General features: G+C 44.6%; 2 protein-coding genes across 4 annotated transcripts; both read right to left on the reverse strand.

The window, feature by feature from the left end:
• Positions 1–5,594: 5,594 nt before the first annotated feature.
• On the reverse strand, positions 5,595–10,885 carry tagln3b (transgelin 3b). Of its 2 annotated transcripts, none has more exons than XM_088638820.1 (5): positions 10,733–10,885; positions 9,058–9,260; positions 7,104–7,278; positions 6,694–6,796; positions 5,595–6,121 (listed from the first exon to the last, which is right to left on the reverse strand). In XM_088638820.1, the coding sequence occupies exons 2-5, from the start codon at positions 9,235–9,237 to the stop codon at positions 5,980–5,982; spliced, it is 600 nt and encodes a 199-aa protein (XP_088494946.1). In that variant the 5' UTR covers positions 9,238–9,260; positions 10,733–10,885; the 3' UTR covers positions 5,595–5,979. The 2 variants fall into 2 exon arrangements, with proteins under 2 accessions (XP_088494946.1, XP_088494945.1); XM_088638819.1 differs by having other exon boundaries at positions 9,058–9,239; positions 10,733–10,846.
• Positions 10,886–12,287: 1,402 nt separating this feature from the next.
• On the reverse strand, positions 12,288–17,482 carry LOC148658000 (uncharacterized protein C3orf85-like). Of its 2 annotated transcripts, XM_088638869.1 has the most exons (5): positions 16,353–17,482; positions 15,315–15,367; positions 14,765–14,904; positions 13,810–13,895; positions 12,288–12,643 (listed from the first exon to the last, which is right to left on the reverse strand). In XM_088638869.1, the coding sequence occupies exons 2-5, from the start codon at positions 15,361–15,363 to the stop codon at positions 12,568–12,570; spliced, it is 351 nt and encodes a 116-aa protein (XP_088494995.1). In that variant the 5' UTR covers positions 15,364–15,367; positions 16,353–17,482; the 3' UTR covers positions 12,288–12,567. The 2 variants fall into 2 exon arrangements, with proteins under 2 accessions (XP_088494995.1, XP_088494994.1); XM_088638868.1 differs by lacking the exon at positions 16,353–17,482 and having other exon boundaries at positions 15,315–16,306.
• Between the last annotated feature and the right edge of the window lie 16 nt (positions 17,483–17,498).

The following is a 17,498-nucleotide window of genomic DNA, read 5'->3' on the forward strand; positions in this document are numbered from 1 at the left end:
AGGATAACCTGTAAGAATTGATTTGCTGCACAAATTCACTTTGTACCAAACCAAGGAACATCTCTGGTCAACGCAACATCCTCTTGGAAAGGTTCGCGTAGATCTCAGTGTATTTCACGACTGCAGGGCCGCCACTGATCTAGGTAAAGCCAGGAGCTTGGGTGACGTTCTTCCCATATTTTTAAGGGAAAAAAAAACTATTTGAAAATTATAACTAGAAGAAGCGTTATTCTTGCTAATTTCTTAGGCAACACTATCATCGGCCATGTTAATGAATCTCTATGTAACAGTGTCGTTGGTGTTAAACTCGCAAAAAATATCACATTTCTAGATCGATATCATTTAACAATAAAAAACTAAATTGAAAGCACGATAATAATAATAAACTGATCATACACTTTACATTTCTATTCATTTTTTACGTACAAAGACGAAGGTGTTTCCCCTACCTCAAAAATACGATTAAAATTGTTCAAATACCATGTATTCATTACAGAAAGCAGCGGAGACAGTTATATCGCAAATGAAAAATGTATTTATTTCGAAGAGTACGGGATCATTGTGAATCAATAAAGACGTGTAAAAAAGCCGATGTAGTTATTTTGCAAATAAGTAAAGCATTTTAAAAACATCTTCTCATTGACAGTAACCAAGCCGATCCACCTGGCGCTGCTGGCTTGAACAGCTCTCAGACCCGTGATTGGCTAAACCCCCGAGCAGCTCGGGCCGCGATTGGGTGAAGAGTGAGAATCGACACTCTGATTGGGTACAGCGCCACAGCGGAAGTTCCGAGAACATGTCCAAATACTGTAGCCCCGGTTAACCATGTGTGCTGTATGAGCACGCTGGATATACAGTAACACATCCATTGGTTTCCTATTACTGATCAATCTAAGAGAAGTCGCACTGAGGTCAAAACTGAATAGTAGACAAAGAATGTCATGGCATCCACAGGGCGTTCACGACTCCGATAGAACGTCACGATAGGAGTGCGCGCATCACGATCACATCGCGATACCAATTGCGACTGGCCCATCACTGTCCATAAATCGCAATATGACATACCGCGACAAAACGCCCCCGCCCCCATGTTGTGACACGGAGTCCACATATCGCGATATGACAGAAGACCCCCCCCCCCCCCGCACCTATGTCGCAACATGAAGCGCGCATATCGCGATATGACATCCCCCGGCAAAAATGCCCCGCCCCCATGTCGCGACATGAAGCCCGCATATCGCGATATGAAATACCCCGACAAAATGCCCCACCCCCATGTCGCGACATGAAGCCCGTATATCGCGATATGAAATACCCCCGACAAAATACCCAGCCTCCATGTCGCGACATGAAGCCCGTATATCGCGATATGAAATACGCCGACAAAAATGCCCCGCCCCCATGTCGCGACATGGAGTTCATATGTTGCAACACATCCTACCTGGGTATATCATGTCCTGATATGAGACCTTTGCTGCGACAGCGGTGCCAGGGTGGCATGAAGGCAAGGCGCCAGTCGCGATATACACTGCCACGATATACACGCCTTATACATGGGGTCTCTATCATGATGCTGCGGAGGCCTTGTCGCGATGGTATCCCACAGTTACGCATTTGGCAACAGCGTGTCAGGTAGGGAAAGAAAAGGAAACCGTGCTTTAGAAAATAAAAACCGCAGATCTTACAATCACGGTGGTTTTACATACATTACAACCACAGGTTTATGTCATAGATGGTTAATGCGTCATGTCTTAGTATTATTCACATCTAAGGAGGCTCATATGTTTATGGATATTGATTGTCTTTACAATGTTAAGGGTACGAGCTGAACTGTAACAGAGCGCTTGAACTCGGCAGACGGGGTCACTGGAGGTCAAAGTCATCGTGCATGGTCACGTGATCACTGGAAAAACAAGGCGCTATATCTCGGAAACGAAAGCAGCACAAACGCTACTTTCAACAACACAAACCGGCACAAACGTAGCACTAATGAATGAGGTGGGTTTAATCGTTTGTGCTGTCTGTAGGGGGGCAGCTTCACGGACCTTTTACCTTGTCTTTAAATATTCAGAGGTTGGAGTAAATGAATCGCCCGAAGGGTAATATCGAGCGAGGCGCCATGAGAATAAAAACTGCGAAGGTATTAAAATATTAAGTTCTGAAGATCTTTTTTGATCCTTCATGATGCTTTTAAACTTGTATGAAACCCACGAAATTAGTATTGTACAAGCAAACGCGTGCACTGGGAAGCCCGATACAGGCTCTGGGAAGCTGGGAAGCAGCTGGGAAATTACTTTCAACAGCACAAACCGGCACAAACGCAGCACTAACGAAATGAGACCGGTTTGGTTTGCCTACGACATTGTAGGGGGGGCTGAGTCGCGACCCCGAAAAAACAAGGCTATATATTTCGGAAACGAAAGCAGCACAAACGCTACTTTCAACAGCACAAACCGGCACAAACGTAGCACTAACGAATGGGGAGGGGGCAACTTCACGGAGCTGTTTCTCCCTCGGCTTTTCATGAGGAAGTCTGCTTTGACGTGACTCTGACGCGTGGGCTTCAGGGCTGCGCTCTCTGCTCTCGGGATGCCTCTGTCACGTGACAATCGGATCTCGATCGGCGCGAGAGCGATCGCGGGCCCAGAAGCCAGTGCGGGCGTGTTGAAAGTGCGTGTCCACGCGTGGACCCTGGGTGCATTCGCGCGTGTCGCTTGCATGCCGACTTGTGTCGCCGTTGACCTTTTCGTCTGCTGATGATGCTGTAATTCACACAGGAGAATCTTAGGTGCTGCTTCTGCGGCTGTCTCCCTCCATGTAATAGTCTTTTGGCAATGAAAGGTCATTTCTGTCGTGATCATTTACGCTTCGGTCTCTTATTATTAAAAACCCGTTTAATCAAACCACAGAGGCCATCTCGCTTCTGTGTTAACGTGGTTTTCTTTGATCACTTTCATGCTTGTTCGTCTGCTTGTTTTGTTTGTTTTGTTGTTGTTTTTTTGGGGGGGATATGTCCTGGGTTCCTGTCAACTTGTAACGTTATCTAGTGGGATGCGGTGCTCCGACACATTTATCTTTTCGGATGCTGCTGAGTAAAACAGTCGTTGTTTTTCTTATTTGAAGATGGTAGTGGAACAGGAGAGACGCGGTTGCCAGGATTTGAACGAACTACATGCTGTAAAAACGGCTGACGGAAATACTCCCCGCTGACATTCGTATGCCCGGAGGATCAATTTACTGCTTGCATGAAAACGGTGGTTCACTTCCAGAGACAGCTTAATGGGGGAAACGTTGATAGATGTGCTGTTTGATAAATGCTAATTCATGCACCCTTATCAGATTCAGTTATGCCCATCGATAAACCGGGCTTTTATAATTTTATTGACACCATAAACAAAAACATTTCTTTAATGGAAAGTAGCCTTAATCCCCAGTGACCTTTTTACCGGAGGTTTTAGAAACCATCTCCAAGCTTCTGAAATGTCCCGACTGGATTAATGAAGCGTTTCTCTCTGGGTGGCGCGAATCCCAGAACCAGAGAGAACAAGAAGGACAGCTACAATTCTTTGTTTGGAATTTCTCCAGTTTTCAGAGTTCAAGTTCCTTTTTTTTCTTGCATAGGAAAGCACTCTACGATAATCTCTACAGTTTCCGAAATAAACTTTTCCCACCCGACCTAGAGGCGGAATTTAGATTATTTTCACTCGCGTTTTGCATCCCATACAGTTATTTGTCTGAGCTCTCTGTCAGATCGCGGAACGGGAAGTGATTTAAGGCTTTGATTGGCCCTGAAGCGAATTGCTTAATTATATTGCGGTCCGATGACAGAACCAGCGCAACAAATCATCCTGCCTGCGTTCGGTTATAAGGCAGGACCGTAAGGTACAGCAGTGCGGAGGAGTGAAATAATAGTCACCAGGTTGTTTAAGACCCATATCCGGGCTGAATTCGCCTGTCTTCCACGGCTTTCCGTATCAACTGGGCTTTTCCCAAGACAATTTAGAAAGCCGCAGTACACAGTGGTACTGTATCTCCAACAAAATTATAAAAAAAAATCAAGTAAAAATTAAACAACACGTAACATTTTTTAAATCATAAAAGGAATTCTTAGCCCTCACACCCGACATTTCTCTCCATCTCCTCCTACTGAATTCCCTCCAAAATGATCAAATCGATCTGCTCACCCGTTCAGAGATTAAGCAATCTCTCGTTCTGACGTCTGAACTAGAGCAGATCGATTCCACGCACGACAGAAGAGAGACAATACGCCCTTATTCGGCATAGGGAGCGTTGGGCACAGATGTTTCCGATTCATTGTTAAATTCCCCCCCAACAAAGCATGCGCACACAGATCATGTAAAATGTTATACACTAGGTAGCAGCACAGGTTGCGAATACCGCAAAATACGAGAATCCGAAACATCAACTTTTAAAAATATACATTTTTCGGTCACACAACGCACACGCATTCCCTACGTTTGTAAGTTTATCTAAGCTCGTCGTCTCTTTTTCTTTTACTGAGCGGAAGGAAAGGACAGGCAGGTGGCCACAGTCAAACCACGGGCAAATGTAGACGTCATGCTGATGAATCGCCCAATTGGGCGCGATTGAGAAAGAAAACGAAGGAAGGAAAAGGCAAAACGTGAGAACGTGAACAGGCAGTATTGACCTGCGATCCCTCGAGACAGAAGTAACTGCTGGGGTGAGCGAGGTTCTATTAGACTGTCAGAAGGGCTCTTAAGGAACAGATGAGCTCTTTCTGCCCACAGACGCACCTCATAAATAATGTACTGTGATCTGTCTCCCCCCGAAGATCAGCTCGACACATGATATTCTCATACAGCATAAAACACGTGTATCATCTGGAGGACATTTCCATCTGATAGTGCTGTGAGTATTGTGGCTTGCTGGTGTTGTGAGACAGAAATAAGATTGCAAAGGAACAAGTGACAGGTTTATTCCATGCTGAAAAGAGAAGAAAGAAGGCTCCACAGCCGATGTTTTCCTGTGCATTTTAACTCAATGATCTGTGTACACTGAATTCTACAACTGCTCCTAGTGTTCATGGTCACAAATTTAAAGCTCCTTCTTCTTCCAGTTGGCATGCTGCCCACTCCATAAACTGACTGGTAATTCCTTATAGGAAAAACCAGGAAAAAAACATGGATTGTAAGGGTGCAATCTTAAGGGGTGAGTATATTGTCCTGAAATATAAAAGTTTTCCTCTTAGGATTGAACTGAAATCTTACGAACTTTCTCAATTTGATTATATATATATCACATGTACATATTATATATTCAATATGTATATACATTGAAGGTGACTATTATCCTATATATTTAAGTACCTACATTCATCGTATTGCAAGTAGAAAAACAAGTAAAAATAAAAGGAATACTGATAGTTCCAGGACAACGTTAAAAAGTTAATTAATCTGTCTGTAGGCTTATATCTTAAAAGTATCTTGCATGTGGCACTTATCTCTGGAAAGGTAAATAACAGGTTTAAACATTTTTTCTCAAAGAACAAATACTCTTTTATTCTGAAACCGAGGATATTTTCAACAACGTAAAAACAGACTTTGTGTCAGACGTAGAATGAATCCAACATTTATTTGAGACCCTATTCCTCTGCCAGGGCAATATTCTGAAAGCACAGGAAGGTTGTTTATTGTTGAAGATCCCAACGCCGAACAAACAGACCGTGAAGCTACACAGAGAACACTGAAAATAAATTAAAATAAGGAGTTCTACACTCATCTTGTGGCACATTGTTTTTTATAGCACACTTCCTTTTGTTCACAGCACAATATTGAATACTTTCTCAGGTCCGGGTAAAATGCACTCCCGAAGCTTGTCGGTTTAAAGTCACGTCAGCAGTCATGTCCGATGGTCTGCTCCACGGCTTTTATTTCTGCCGCCACAGACCCGCGCCCCGCCTCTCCGAGCTCCGAGCTCCCCACACCGACGCCTGGCAGGTCACATGATTTGGCGCGGCATCCCGTATCCCGTCATGCCCGACTGCGACGCCCCGCGGTTGCTGCCCATCTGCAAGCCAATCAGGCTCTGGCCCTGGCGCAGCTGCTCCTCGGAGAACTCCCTGCGGTTCCCCTGGGCCTTCCTGTGGGGAAGCAGGGGGGGGGCTGTGAGTCAGCGTCTCGCTTGTGCGGGGCACGTGGCTCACTGAGGTTGCTCCTATAATGCTATAAAAGCTCGATAAGCGCAGAACAGGGCTCAGCACTGCCCCGACGCCACCGGCTATCATGCAGCGGAGTGGGGGTAGTTTTGAAGTGGGTCACTGCAGCACAAGGCAGCCAAGCTAGAGTTCATCGTTTCCCCACGGTTGAAGTGGCATGCAAACACAGGTTTCATTTGTGTCGGCTGGCCACCCCGACAAAAACAACCACTACGTCTCGAGAACTGACTCAGAGGAATCAGAGAGTAGAGATAAGGAGGTCAAAGCTCAAACTGGGGCAATGTAATTGGGGTACCACAGGGGTCAGTACTAGGCCCAGTGCTCTTTCTAATTTTTGGAATAATGGAAGCTGTGGTTAATAGCTGTGAACTGGGCTATAACTGTGGTGGCGTTTTAGATCCGGGAAGCCACCTAACTCTGAAAGACCCAGCTGGACGAAATGGACAGGTGGGATTGCTCGTGTTGCAGTGGTGCCATGAGATCTGATAACGCAGTACCTGTGAAACCAGGTGTGATCGCCGCGATAATACCCATCATCCTTAGTTACTGCCACACTGCCCAGAGCCATGAGTGTCCTCTGTACTGCAGCCATGTCTTTGCCTGAGGGAGGTAGACAGAGAGGACACTGAAACCAACACAATGTCTGAGTTTCTGTTATTGCATTTTGCTGATAGTGTAGGGGAACATATTCCTCATGGTCTTCATTATGATTGCTACAGTAGGTCATAGAATTAAATACACTATTTTATCTTACTTTATATGGAACAGAATAATATTTTCAATGATTTCACGGTATACGCCTAAAGCTATATTTTGTATCAAGCACAGGTCAGAAATAAATAAGCACTGCTCTTTATCTGTTCTTGTGTTTCTGAGTGGACCACCCTGTGTAATGAAGGAATCCTACCTTCCCAGAGGTCCACGGTCTGGAAGATGTCTGTGGTGATCACACCATAGGCCTCCGCAGCTTTCAGGAACTGGGAGATCTTCTCCATCTGCTTGAAGGCCATCTGCGTCTCCGGGATCTTCTTGATGGGCTCCTTGCCTCGTGGGTAGAGGCTGTTTATCAGCCTGCACAGCACCTGGGGAGCGAGGACAGAAAAAATAAATAAAAAAAAAGCTCACAGAGCAGAATAGAAAAGGTCCTGCTGTGCTGTCCAGAGACCGTTGTCGAACACCCTCCCATCTGGCCCAGGGGCTCTTCTGGCCCAGCTGCCACAGCCAGTAAGGCATCAGCTCTCTCAGCCCCGTGTTCCCCAGTGTCACCCTCCAAAGGGCTTTCCGGCACGGACTAATCCAACACACTGCCAAGCACAACAGCGTCCTGTGCAGAAGTGGAAGCATCTTCCTGTAGTGCAGGTATCTTCACAACGAGCCCCAAGCCAGTTATTGTTATTGGGATGTTATTAGGAAATACAGAAATCCCTTGCTGTACGAGCTACCACTTTTATGACTTTTTCTTTATAAGAGATGTAGTCATTCCTGTTTTTTTTTTCCATTTTGTATACTTTCACTCTTCCAAGATGGGCTCTCACAAAGCATTGCCGAGATGCTAACCAGGTGAGGAATTTACTTTCTATTTTTATCACATTTTAAATTTTTAATGATAATGGCTTGTGGGCATTAAGTGCATATATTACAGGATAGTACCTAATGTTTACACATTTGCTAACAACAGTAACAGTTTAACTACTCTACCGTAAATGAGCAGGAATGTTATTATTCTCCTACCTATTGTTTATGCACTGGCTCGTGACATTAAGTACGTGGCTTGAATAATTAACCAGGAATCTTAATGTTTTCATACTGGGGTTCGGTGTGCTGTGTATTAAGGTCAAGGACCAATCAGAGATTATGGAATTAATGGGAAGTAATGGAAATTTAATGCTCATTTAACAAGAGATTACTGTACTTATTACACTATTTAATATGTATTAAGATAGTAATTTGTTCAATTTCAGGAGCCCCATTCCTTGAGGGCTGAAAGGTAATGTGATTTTTGTTCCAAATGATCTCTAAATGTCTTAATTCACTTTTTTAATGGCCACATTTAAATTGTTACAGGTCTTTAATAATTTCATGTTGTCTTCCAATACCTGCAGAATTGGGGTCTGTTCAGGACCAGGGTTAGACGCCTCTTCTTCAGTGCAGTTCATCTTCTAAATCCGAAAACATTCTAATTCTGTGAAATTGCTGCAAGTGATTTAATCGACTCTGCCTGTGCCTGCTCTGTATCATCTTAGATTTACACTTTGCAGCTTCCATCTGTGGGATTACAACTGAACACCTCTCCATCAGAATCCCCCTGTAAAGGTGTTCATACATGTGTTCATCTCAACACTGGTAGAAGGAGTTCAGAATGAGTTTTGTTATTAATGAGTTATGTTAATAACAAAGCTCTCTGAGTTTCCATCTTACTTTTTTTTATCCAAACAGGAAGCACTGAATCTCACAAGTCAGCTATTCATTTCTCTCTCATAATCTCCTGGGGGCTTTAAGGAACTGGTATATGTGACCATTGACAGACTTGTATTCAAACAGATTAGGCAGTTAACACTGGTCAATGTGGGTTTATGTATAATGACCAAAAGGGTTCACCTAGCAGACAAATGTTCTTTGGAACAAAAAGGGAATAATCATGAATTAGCATGCAAAGCAAAATAATGTAGGAAGCAACTGCACATTCTTGTTTTCAGTCCAGATGAAGCTCACTTGGTGTCTGATGGCTTGTCTTGAAAGATCTGCTGTCATACTATCAAGGACTGAACCCCTGTCACCCCCATGACTTTCACTATCCCCCAGCCAATGTGCAGCGCCCAGCGACCATGCAGTTAAACACCCTCCCCCACCCCCGTACTCACTGTCCCGTCCATTAACCAGATCTGGAAGCTGGATTTTCCGGGCTGGGGCCGCTCCACGTTCCCGCCGCACTGCGCTATGATCCAGTCCACCAGCCTGGCCTCCAGCTCAGGGTCGTACTTCTGCTCGATCTTCTCCTGCACCTCGCGGCTCAGGCCGTAGCTCGGTCCTCGATTGGCCATGACTGCAGCGCGCAGTGATTTATCTGTGTTAACAGCACCCTTGTCATCCATCTATCCATCTCCTCACTGCTTCCTGATCAGGGTCGCGGGGGGAGCTGGAGCCTATCCCAGCAAGCAACAGGTGCAAGGCAGGACACACCCTGGACTGGATGCCAGTCCGTCACAGGACACACACACACACACACACACACACACACACACACACACACACACACACACACACACACACACACACACACACACACACACACACACACACACACACACACCAGGGGGAACTTGCACTGAAGCCAATTAACCCACCAGCATGTCTTTGATGGCATCCAATTTCTATAGTATGCTTCTTCGTTCACGAGGTTTGTTTGGACAAAGTTTCTAAATCACTCTCATTGAGAGACTTAATTACTCTAATAATTTGTGACAGCCGTGTCTTTTGTGAAGTTTTTTTTAGAACTATTCCAATTCTGGTTTGCATGTATTCGTTTGTCTCCAAGAAGGACCAATGCTAGCACAGTGCAGCAGATTGTGCTCTGTTTGAAAATATGAGTGCACGAAATAAGGAAAGCATAAAAATAATTTTGCACACTCTGCTGCTTCCTTGTCAGGTGTGAATCAACCCGACCTGGCGGAAGAGCTCAGGCAATTTTCTGCTAGGGAAATTTTTGTTTTGCACTCATCTCCAGAGCCGGCCCGAGTCTGTTCTCCTCTGGGTGTGGTCCTGTCAATTTAACCCGAACGAATGAAACCGGGCAGAAATATGTAAAAATACCTAGTTTGGAAATGATTCTTCTTTACTTCATAATTTAGAGATGCTCTGAAAAATGTATTCCGACATATTTTTCACTATATGGAATTATAACCGATAATCGGGCAGTACTACAAGTGATAGAGGAGGAGCGCTCTTCCTCTGTTTAGATTCCCCCTGGGAATAGTTTCTGTATTTTCCGATACTGCGCGAGTGAAACGTAACCGACAACTCGCACAGGGCTGTTGCTCTGCATTATAAAATGAAATAGATGTTAAGTGCTCCGGTGCTGTGAGAGACAGTGAAGCAGTGTGCCACTTTCCCAAGACCGAATTACACGTTACCTTGAAAAAATGTAGAGTTCAAGTTACGATTCTTACAAATCAAAAGAGGAATCTCTAAGATTCGTCCCTCGTCATCTGCGCTGCAGTGACGATGCTGTATCAAGGCAGCAGTCTCCTACGGGCATTTTACTGCTGACAGAAACGCTGTGCCAATACTGTGGCGCATTTAAAAGTGAAGCTCAGGATGTCTGAGGACCCCGGGCCGGCCGACTGAGGGAAGACATCATTTGCTTTATATTAAGCGACGTTAATAACAATAATTATAAAACTACAGTCGCGTCCGAAGCCAAGTCCGAAGTAGATCAAGATTTTTTCGGAGCATCTTGAAGTTGCATCCTATCATTGAAATAAACGTGGTCTGTAATAAAACATCTTATTTATGTTAACAGTGCATGTTCGTACTCACTGCAGAACGGCGGATGTGAGGGCTCATACAATGATCTCCTTTCCACACCCGCGGCTTCCTCTGTCCGAAGAGTTTTGTCCTTTGAGTTGCTGAAACGCTGGACAGCGGCATGGCTATAAACAGGGAGTGCCGTGGGCGGGGCTAAGCTGACGTCACTGCGAGCTCCAGGCTTGCGGGCGCGGGCGGGGGGGGGGGAGGGTCCCGCGACACTAGTCCCAGCTGGTCGGGTCTCCGCTGGGCTTTCTGACTGGAACAGGGGGAGGAGAGGGGGCTGACCGTGTGCAAATTAAAACGCATAAAATGCGAAACAACAGCTATCCTTAGAATTTCGAATTGACCAGTTTCGAAAGATGCGATAACACGGACACTCTGGGGAAGAGAGAGAGAGAAACAAGGTTTTTGTTCTTTGGGTGTGATGCAAGTAGAGTAAATGTCGGCAACCGCTTCTTTGACCTGTCGTTTGCGGGGATTTAAGCCCTGCCCAGCGGGGGGTACATTATGATAGCTGTTGTCATGCTTCAGGTGTGGAATGTTCCTATTTGTACCCAAGCTCTTTCGGCACATCTAAATGTAAATGTGCGAGCCAGTGGGTGACGGGATGTTGGCACTGTTAGCAGCCTGGACTGGGCTGCCCTTCTGTGTGGAGGTCCCATGTTCTCCCTGTGTCCCCTGTGGGTTATGTTCCCAGACACCCCCACCATGCTGGCTAATGCATTGGCGGCAGCTGTTGATGAATCAGTGTCTCTGAAAACCCTCTGCTACGTGCAGCTGCCATGGGCTGGTTTCCCTCCAGGGCGCAGCTTAGTCTTGTGCCCTGTGCTTCTGTGACAGGTTTGTCTCAACCCCCTGCTCTCCGAGGACGGGAGCAAGGGCAGTTTCTTAAGACTGTGTGGAATGCACGGTTTCATCGATTGCCGGATCAGCTCTGTGAGTATTGAAGAGGCTCAGCTCGGACACGCCAGTGTCGGAGTGGGAATGAGGAACCCGGGATCTGAGGAGAGTGGCCCAGCAGTTTGCTTTAGGGGCTGTGAGATCCTGAAGAAGAGTCTATAGAATTCAGCTGAGGTTGGGCACACTTCTGAAACGGTTCAGGACATCAGTGCGCAATTCCAGTCCCCGAGGGCCAGAATGTTGTGGGTTTTTTAGGTCTGTTTAAACCCTCAGTACACGAGAACCTCTGGAAAGTGGTAAACAGGCCTAATTAAGCAAACAGTCTGCTCAATTGTGCCTTAAGAGTGGAGCCAGAGCAGACCTGTGGCCCTCAGGGACTGTGCATGTGCTCTTTCACAATCACCGCCGATGTTATAGGCCAACAAGTGACCTTTTCAGAATAATGTAAAAGATGTGAGTTAAATGACTTGACTCAGTGCTCCTCTCACTGCTCCAATCTGAAGCAACGCGATGCAGCAGAAATCATGGTACTTCCTCATTAATATTCTTTCAGTGCCTCAAAGAGGGATACTGATAACATGAGAAGCCATGAACTTTCTGAAGATCGGAAAATGCTGTTCGAAACTCATCGGTATTCGGAAAAAGAGGATTGCAGAGTCTGCCATTTTCTGATGCAGATTTAATTTTGTATGTCCGCAGAGCTACAGAATAAAACCGCTTCAAGCACTTACAAGACATTATATTATTATTTCTATGCGTGTCCTTGATTTGCAAGCGTAGCACCAATGATCTGTGTCTGGATTCCAGCCCAAGAGTGCGGTGAGGCTGTGCAGGAGGACACTGGGCATGCTGTCTGGCCTCCTGCCACCCAGCAGGCTGGCTGTGCTGTGCTGTGCGACTTCAGGTTCCTTCTCGTGTCCACTGTGCGGGTGAGCAGGGCCTGTTCAGCGCCTTCCTGTCTGGCCCTGGAGGTGGACCCCAGCGCTCCTCAGCATGTCCATATACGCCTTGTTATTTTCACTGATGGGATGAAACACATGGCCCGTCAGGGTGTTTAGAATACAATGCAATATAATCTCATTCTTTAGACACGTCCTTCCTGCCTTGCATCCCCACATAAACATGGAAGAGTTCCCAAGACAGTGGGCACATTGACTCTGAACCCTTGAACCCACTTAAGCATTAGGGTTTTGAGCTCATAATTATACAATTGCCCATATTTGTAAAGGGCCTTTTATCCCACAAGATCCCAGAATGCTTCACATATAGGAGGGGAACCACTTCCTCTACCACTGAGGTGCGGCCACACTACACAGCACGTCAAGTGTAGAGGTGATACATCACTTCATCAGCTGATTTAAGGGGAAAATTTAGAAAGACCGCATTGGGCAAGCCCGAGTGTCAATTCTGATAAGACTCAGGGGTTAACCCCGTACTTAACACGGCCAAGTAATCAGCACCTCCATGTAATATCTCATCCATATTTTGGACCAAAGGAGAGCACACCCTACTGCTCCACGGGTGCCATTTACAGCAACCTGGTGTTTCTTACCACCAAAACCCACTGGTGGGCTGCATGACTGGTAGAAACCCAGTCACATTGGTTCTCAGCAGTGGCCGCACACACACTTCATTTTGGAAAGCAAAATAGGGAAAAAAGCTGTCAGGGTGCTGTCAGGAGTTTCCTGTGAATAGAAAGCCTCACTCTAAACTTCCTCTGGGGTTATGGGAAATAAGCTTGTTGGACATCCTAGGATGACATTAGAAACATACAGCAAAGACAAGTGTGTCCCTGTGCTCCTAGCCAACATCTTATACTTAACCCTGATGAAGGACTTGTTTTGATTTGTATCCAACACGGTAACAAAAGACAGGTCTGAAATGTCCAGGTATCCTTTATTAAAACGGATTGTGTCTGTACTCTTCGTCTTCACCTGCATCGTATCCCAGCAATACTGGGGGCCAGAGCTCCTCCAGACCAGGTGGATTAATGAGGAAGGGGCCTGCTGCTCTCATGGAAATGGGCAAATGGGAAATGGAAATGGGGAAATTTATTCGCCAGCATGTCTGTGAGAGCTGGGAGGGAAACCAGAGCCCAGAACCCTGGAGCTCTGAGGCCGTGGCGCTGATCACCAAACCCCCCCTAGACTGAGTCTGGAAGGAGAACCCAGTGCTCATGGACTTACATGGCAACAGACGGATCGAACATCAGCGAGCCCATGTCCATGTAATATTGAGCATTAGTCCGCAGCGTTGTCCAGTATTCATTCACCTGCAATGCAAAACAAACATATAGGCGACATTTTCAAATGCCAGAAGACAAGTATTTTTAGGTTAGGGTTGGAGAATGATCATCATCCTGAAGGTTAATTCATTATCAATAATGCCACCCATGTCTATGTCCCAGAACTGTATACATTTGTCTTTATCAAGTACAGGATCGTGGGGAAGCTGGAGACTATCCCGGAAAGTAACAGGCACAAGGTAGGATAAACCTGGACTGGACAGGATACCAGTCCATCGCAGGGCAGACACACACTCACACCAGCGCCAAGTTTCCCAGAAGCCAATAAGCCTACCAGTACGGCTTTAGACTGTGGGCGCATTTTAAACATACAAACAAAACACAGCTGACTTTATTTCAGTTTCTTAATGTTTTTGACAATCAAGAGAGCTAAGAACAGGTGCAAAATAATTTCCGTTTCTCCTGTATGTCTCAGAAGTGACAAATTAGTCTTCATGTCAGCATGGGGAACATGCGACAGCCACAGTCAGTTCAGATGGGAGGAAAGGGCAGAGCAGAACAGTCTCTGAAGGCTGGAGTGGGGCTCTGAGATAGCTCGGAGGTAGGCTGGGGTGCAGTATTCTGAGAGTTTGAGATCTTTGGCAATACCTGCATCGCACCTGCCTGCAGGACAGGATTTAATCTGAAGTGTGTGGGAACTGCAGCACATACTGTATCAATCATTCTTTAAATAACACACAGAGCCAAAGCAGCATGTTCATTCCAATATGAGAAAATATCTAGCATATTGCTGCATAAGTTTCTGAAAGGCTCTTTTCTTTTGCCTGATTGCACCTTGTATATGCGGATAACAATTAAACAGCTAGTTAGAGGAAGTGTTTTCTATTGTGCTGTACCTGTTCCCTGACTGTGTATCCCCATTGATTCTGTGAGTGATTGGGGTCCCAGTACCCATCGTGTGAATACTGTGCTTGTCTTTTGAGCCGGATGAATTGATTAGCATCTTCCTCTTTCATGAATGGAGCACCTGAGACGCCTGTTTTTCCAAAAGACAAAAAAAAACCAGCAATTGAATGCACTGAAAACATGTTTGCTTTTATTGAGAACATTCTTGGCAATCGGAAAATGGAGAAATATTTAAACATGCTTCCACCATTGAAGCTGGTCTTTTGTTGCAATACATACAGGTGAATTGATTAATTTGGTAAAGTCGTCAAGGTGAAGTTCATTTATTTTAAATGTGTTCCAGAACATGTTGTATTAAAATGATTTATAGAACTGTCATAGCGAGATAGTTTCATTTACACAACAGAATCCTGAAATTTAAATACAGACATACCATTTAACATTAGATTTTGATACATTGCTGGAACATAGCTCTCTTGCACAGAATTCCCAAACTTTCATAATACAAAACTTCGAGTCATGAAAGAAGAAAGGTCTTACCACTCAGAAGGACTGCTGCCAGCAAAACCTGACTCCTCATTACAGACATGGCCCTGAGAGGGAAGAAAGTGCTTGTTCTATTAGTAAAAAAATTCTTCTTAATAAATCTGGCTCTAAAGATGTTGTATGGCGCAGATGGAACACAGTAAAGGTGTGCTCCGAGTCTGGCCAGTTTCGGCACTTTGTTAGTTTTTTTAAACTGTCCCATATCTCATGTCTCCTGCCCTTTGGACAGCGAGACGTCAGCGTACAGCTCTGTGTTGGAAGTTCCAGCCCCTTGAGTGATTACAGTTCATTTCCAACACATCACTCTGAAAGGTCATTCACTGCCATTAAAACCGCTGCCCGGGCTTTGAAGTCACTGTTCTAAAACAGACCGCGCTCCATTAAACACACCTAAATGGAGGAGGGGTGTATTTATAAGCAACACTCAAGACTGAAAAACAGATTTTACCTTTTCGGTACTTTGCCCTACCAATACTCCAGACAAGGTCCATTATGGTTATGGAAAGATTTTAAGATTACAGCCTTTTGTCTATCAAACATGCAGAAAAAAAGAATTGCTTTAAGTTTTAAGAGAACTCGCACAGTGGTTAATGGAGCAGATTTTAACAAGCCATCTTTAAAAGCTTGTCATTTACTGTGTGCTTCCTAAATAACACAGGGATTGCAATACAGCAGAATACCTCAACACTATCTTCGCTTCAGAACATGTTAGTTATAGAAGTGAACATACCGATTTTACGCTTTAAAACCTCATTAATGAAAAAGACATGTTTTATACAAAGCTAAAAACTCTAAAAGTTAAAATAAATGAATAGAGACGCTGTCTGCCAACAGTCCCAGTTCCAAAGCCAGATTCAGTCATGCTGCTCATTTTGTCTTCCCTGCTTCCGATCAAAACTCCATATTTAAACTCCTGTTTAAAAAGGTTATGCTGGATTTTCCATCATTGTATTTGTACACCAGAACACATCACAAAGTACAACGCGTAAATCAAGAGACAAAACGTCTCAAAACAAATCATTTTCAGGTTACCTTCGGCTGAAGAGGTCTCACTCTCTTGTGTTTCTGCCTGACTGGTAAGGATTCTCTGGAAACCATTCACTTACCTAAACGACACCATCTACTCGCGAATCGTAGTAGACTAAGGTTTACTGCAGGATGCAACATGTGAAACAGAGAGGGCTTTCACCAGCAAAAAAAAACGTTTTCTAACTTTGCTGAGCTTTGCAGAACAAACCATCAGTGTGTGCATTTGCTTTTGTGCCAGCTTACTGGGGAAAAAAAAGCAAGACTGATATATTTACACATTACAGAAAATGTTTTTTAATGGCTCCAGAAACCTACAGTAGTAAGAAAAAGCAGTGTAAAAATCCGTTCATAACCATTGTAACCATGAAAAAGTTCTCACACATTGCATTAGTGTGTCCAGGTCTGGAAAACAAAGGTCTATGCTAAAACAAAAATTACTTAATTTCTTTTCCAGCAAAATTATTTTGATGCTGGAAATAGAGAACAATATGAAACGTACAATTATACAGTTTTTATTAATTAGCTCAGCACCTGAGCTTTCCTGTTGTATTTACTAAATTAACATTCATTAAGCGGTACTAAGCCTGCTCCCTCACTCCTAGCTGAAAATGCTATGAAAGGGTCTTTCATTTAACTGTGGGCTAGAGGAAAGATTTTTTAAAAGGCCGCTTCAACATCCATGGAGCAAAGGCTACCTCCACAGGAATTTATGTTCCAGGACTTACTTAAGCAAACAAACAGGAAGAAATGCATCTTGCCAAAGAAAAGTTTTCCACCTACACAAAAAAGAGAAAATGAATACTCGCTAAAGAACAGGACATATTAGGCAATGACCACTGAGAGCATCTGTCACCATATCGAGTATAAAGCTAGTTTAGAAAACCAGCTGACAGCACTAGAAAAATCCCTGAACTCCTTTAAATTTTGTCGACGCCACATTTGTAATGACGAACTGTCTTGTGCTGTTTGCTGCCCTCTGGTGGCCTAGCCAAGATTATGAAAGGTTCAGATTTGGTGTGAAAGCACTGCATCTTGCATCACTGCATGTTGAAGAGGAAAGCAAGAATCTTGCTTTCTAAAGGAACAAGGGCGCAATTATTACCAGACAAAACTACTGAAAACTAAGCTAAGACATAAGGATTAAACTAA

The sequence above is a fragment of the Lepisosteus platostomus genome, chromosome 7, assembly GCF_059453375.1.
Source record: "Lepisosteus platostomus isolate fLepPlt1 chromosome 7, fLepPlt1.hap1, whole genome shotgun sequence".
Classification (NCBI taxonomy): Eukaryota; Metazoa; Chordata; class Actinopteri; order Semionotiformes; family Lepisosteidae; genus Lepisosteus; species Lepisosteus platostomus.

Bases quoted from the DNA above. Each gene is read 5' to 3' on its own strand.
- tagln3b (XM_088638820.1), bottom strand. From the start codon at position 9,237: ATGGCCAATCGAGGACCGAGCTACGGCCTGAGCCGCGAGGTGCAGGAG. The intron at 7,279-9,057 runs GTGAGTACGGGG...CTCGCTCCCCAG, and splicing joins TCTGGTTAATGGACGGGACA to GTGCTGTGCAGGCTGATAAA. The intron at 6,122-6,693 runs GTACTGCGTTAT...GCTTCCCCACAG, and splicing joins GATCACACCTGGTTTCACAG to GAAGGCCCAGGGGAACCGCA.
- LOC148658000 (XM_088638868.1), bottom strand. From the start codon at position 15,522: ATGGGACAGTTTAAAAAAACTAACAAAGTGCCGAAACTGGCCAGACTC. The intron at 13,896-14,764 runs GTACAGCACAAT...TTTGCATTGCAG, and splicing joins GATACACAGTCAGGGAACAG to GTGAATGAATACTGGACAAC. The intron at 12,644-13,809 runs GTAAGTCCATGA...TCATCCCATCAG, and splicing joins TTCGATCCGTCTGTTGCCAT to TGAAAATAACAAGGCGTATA.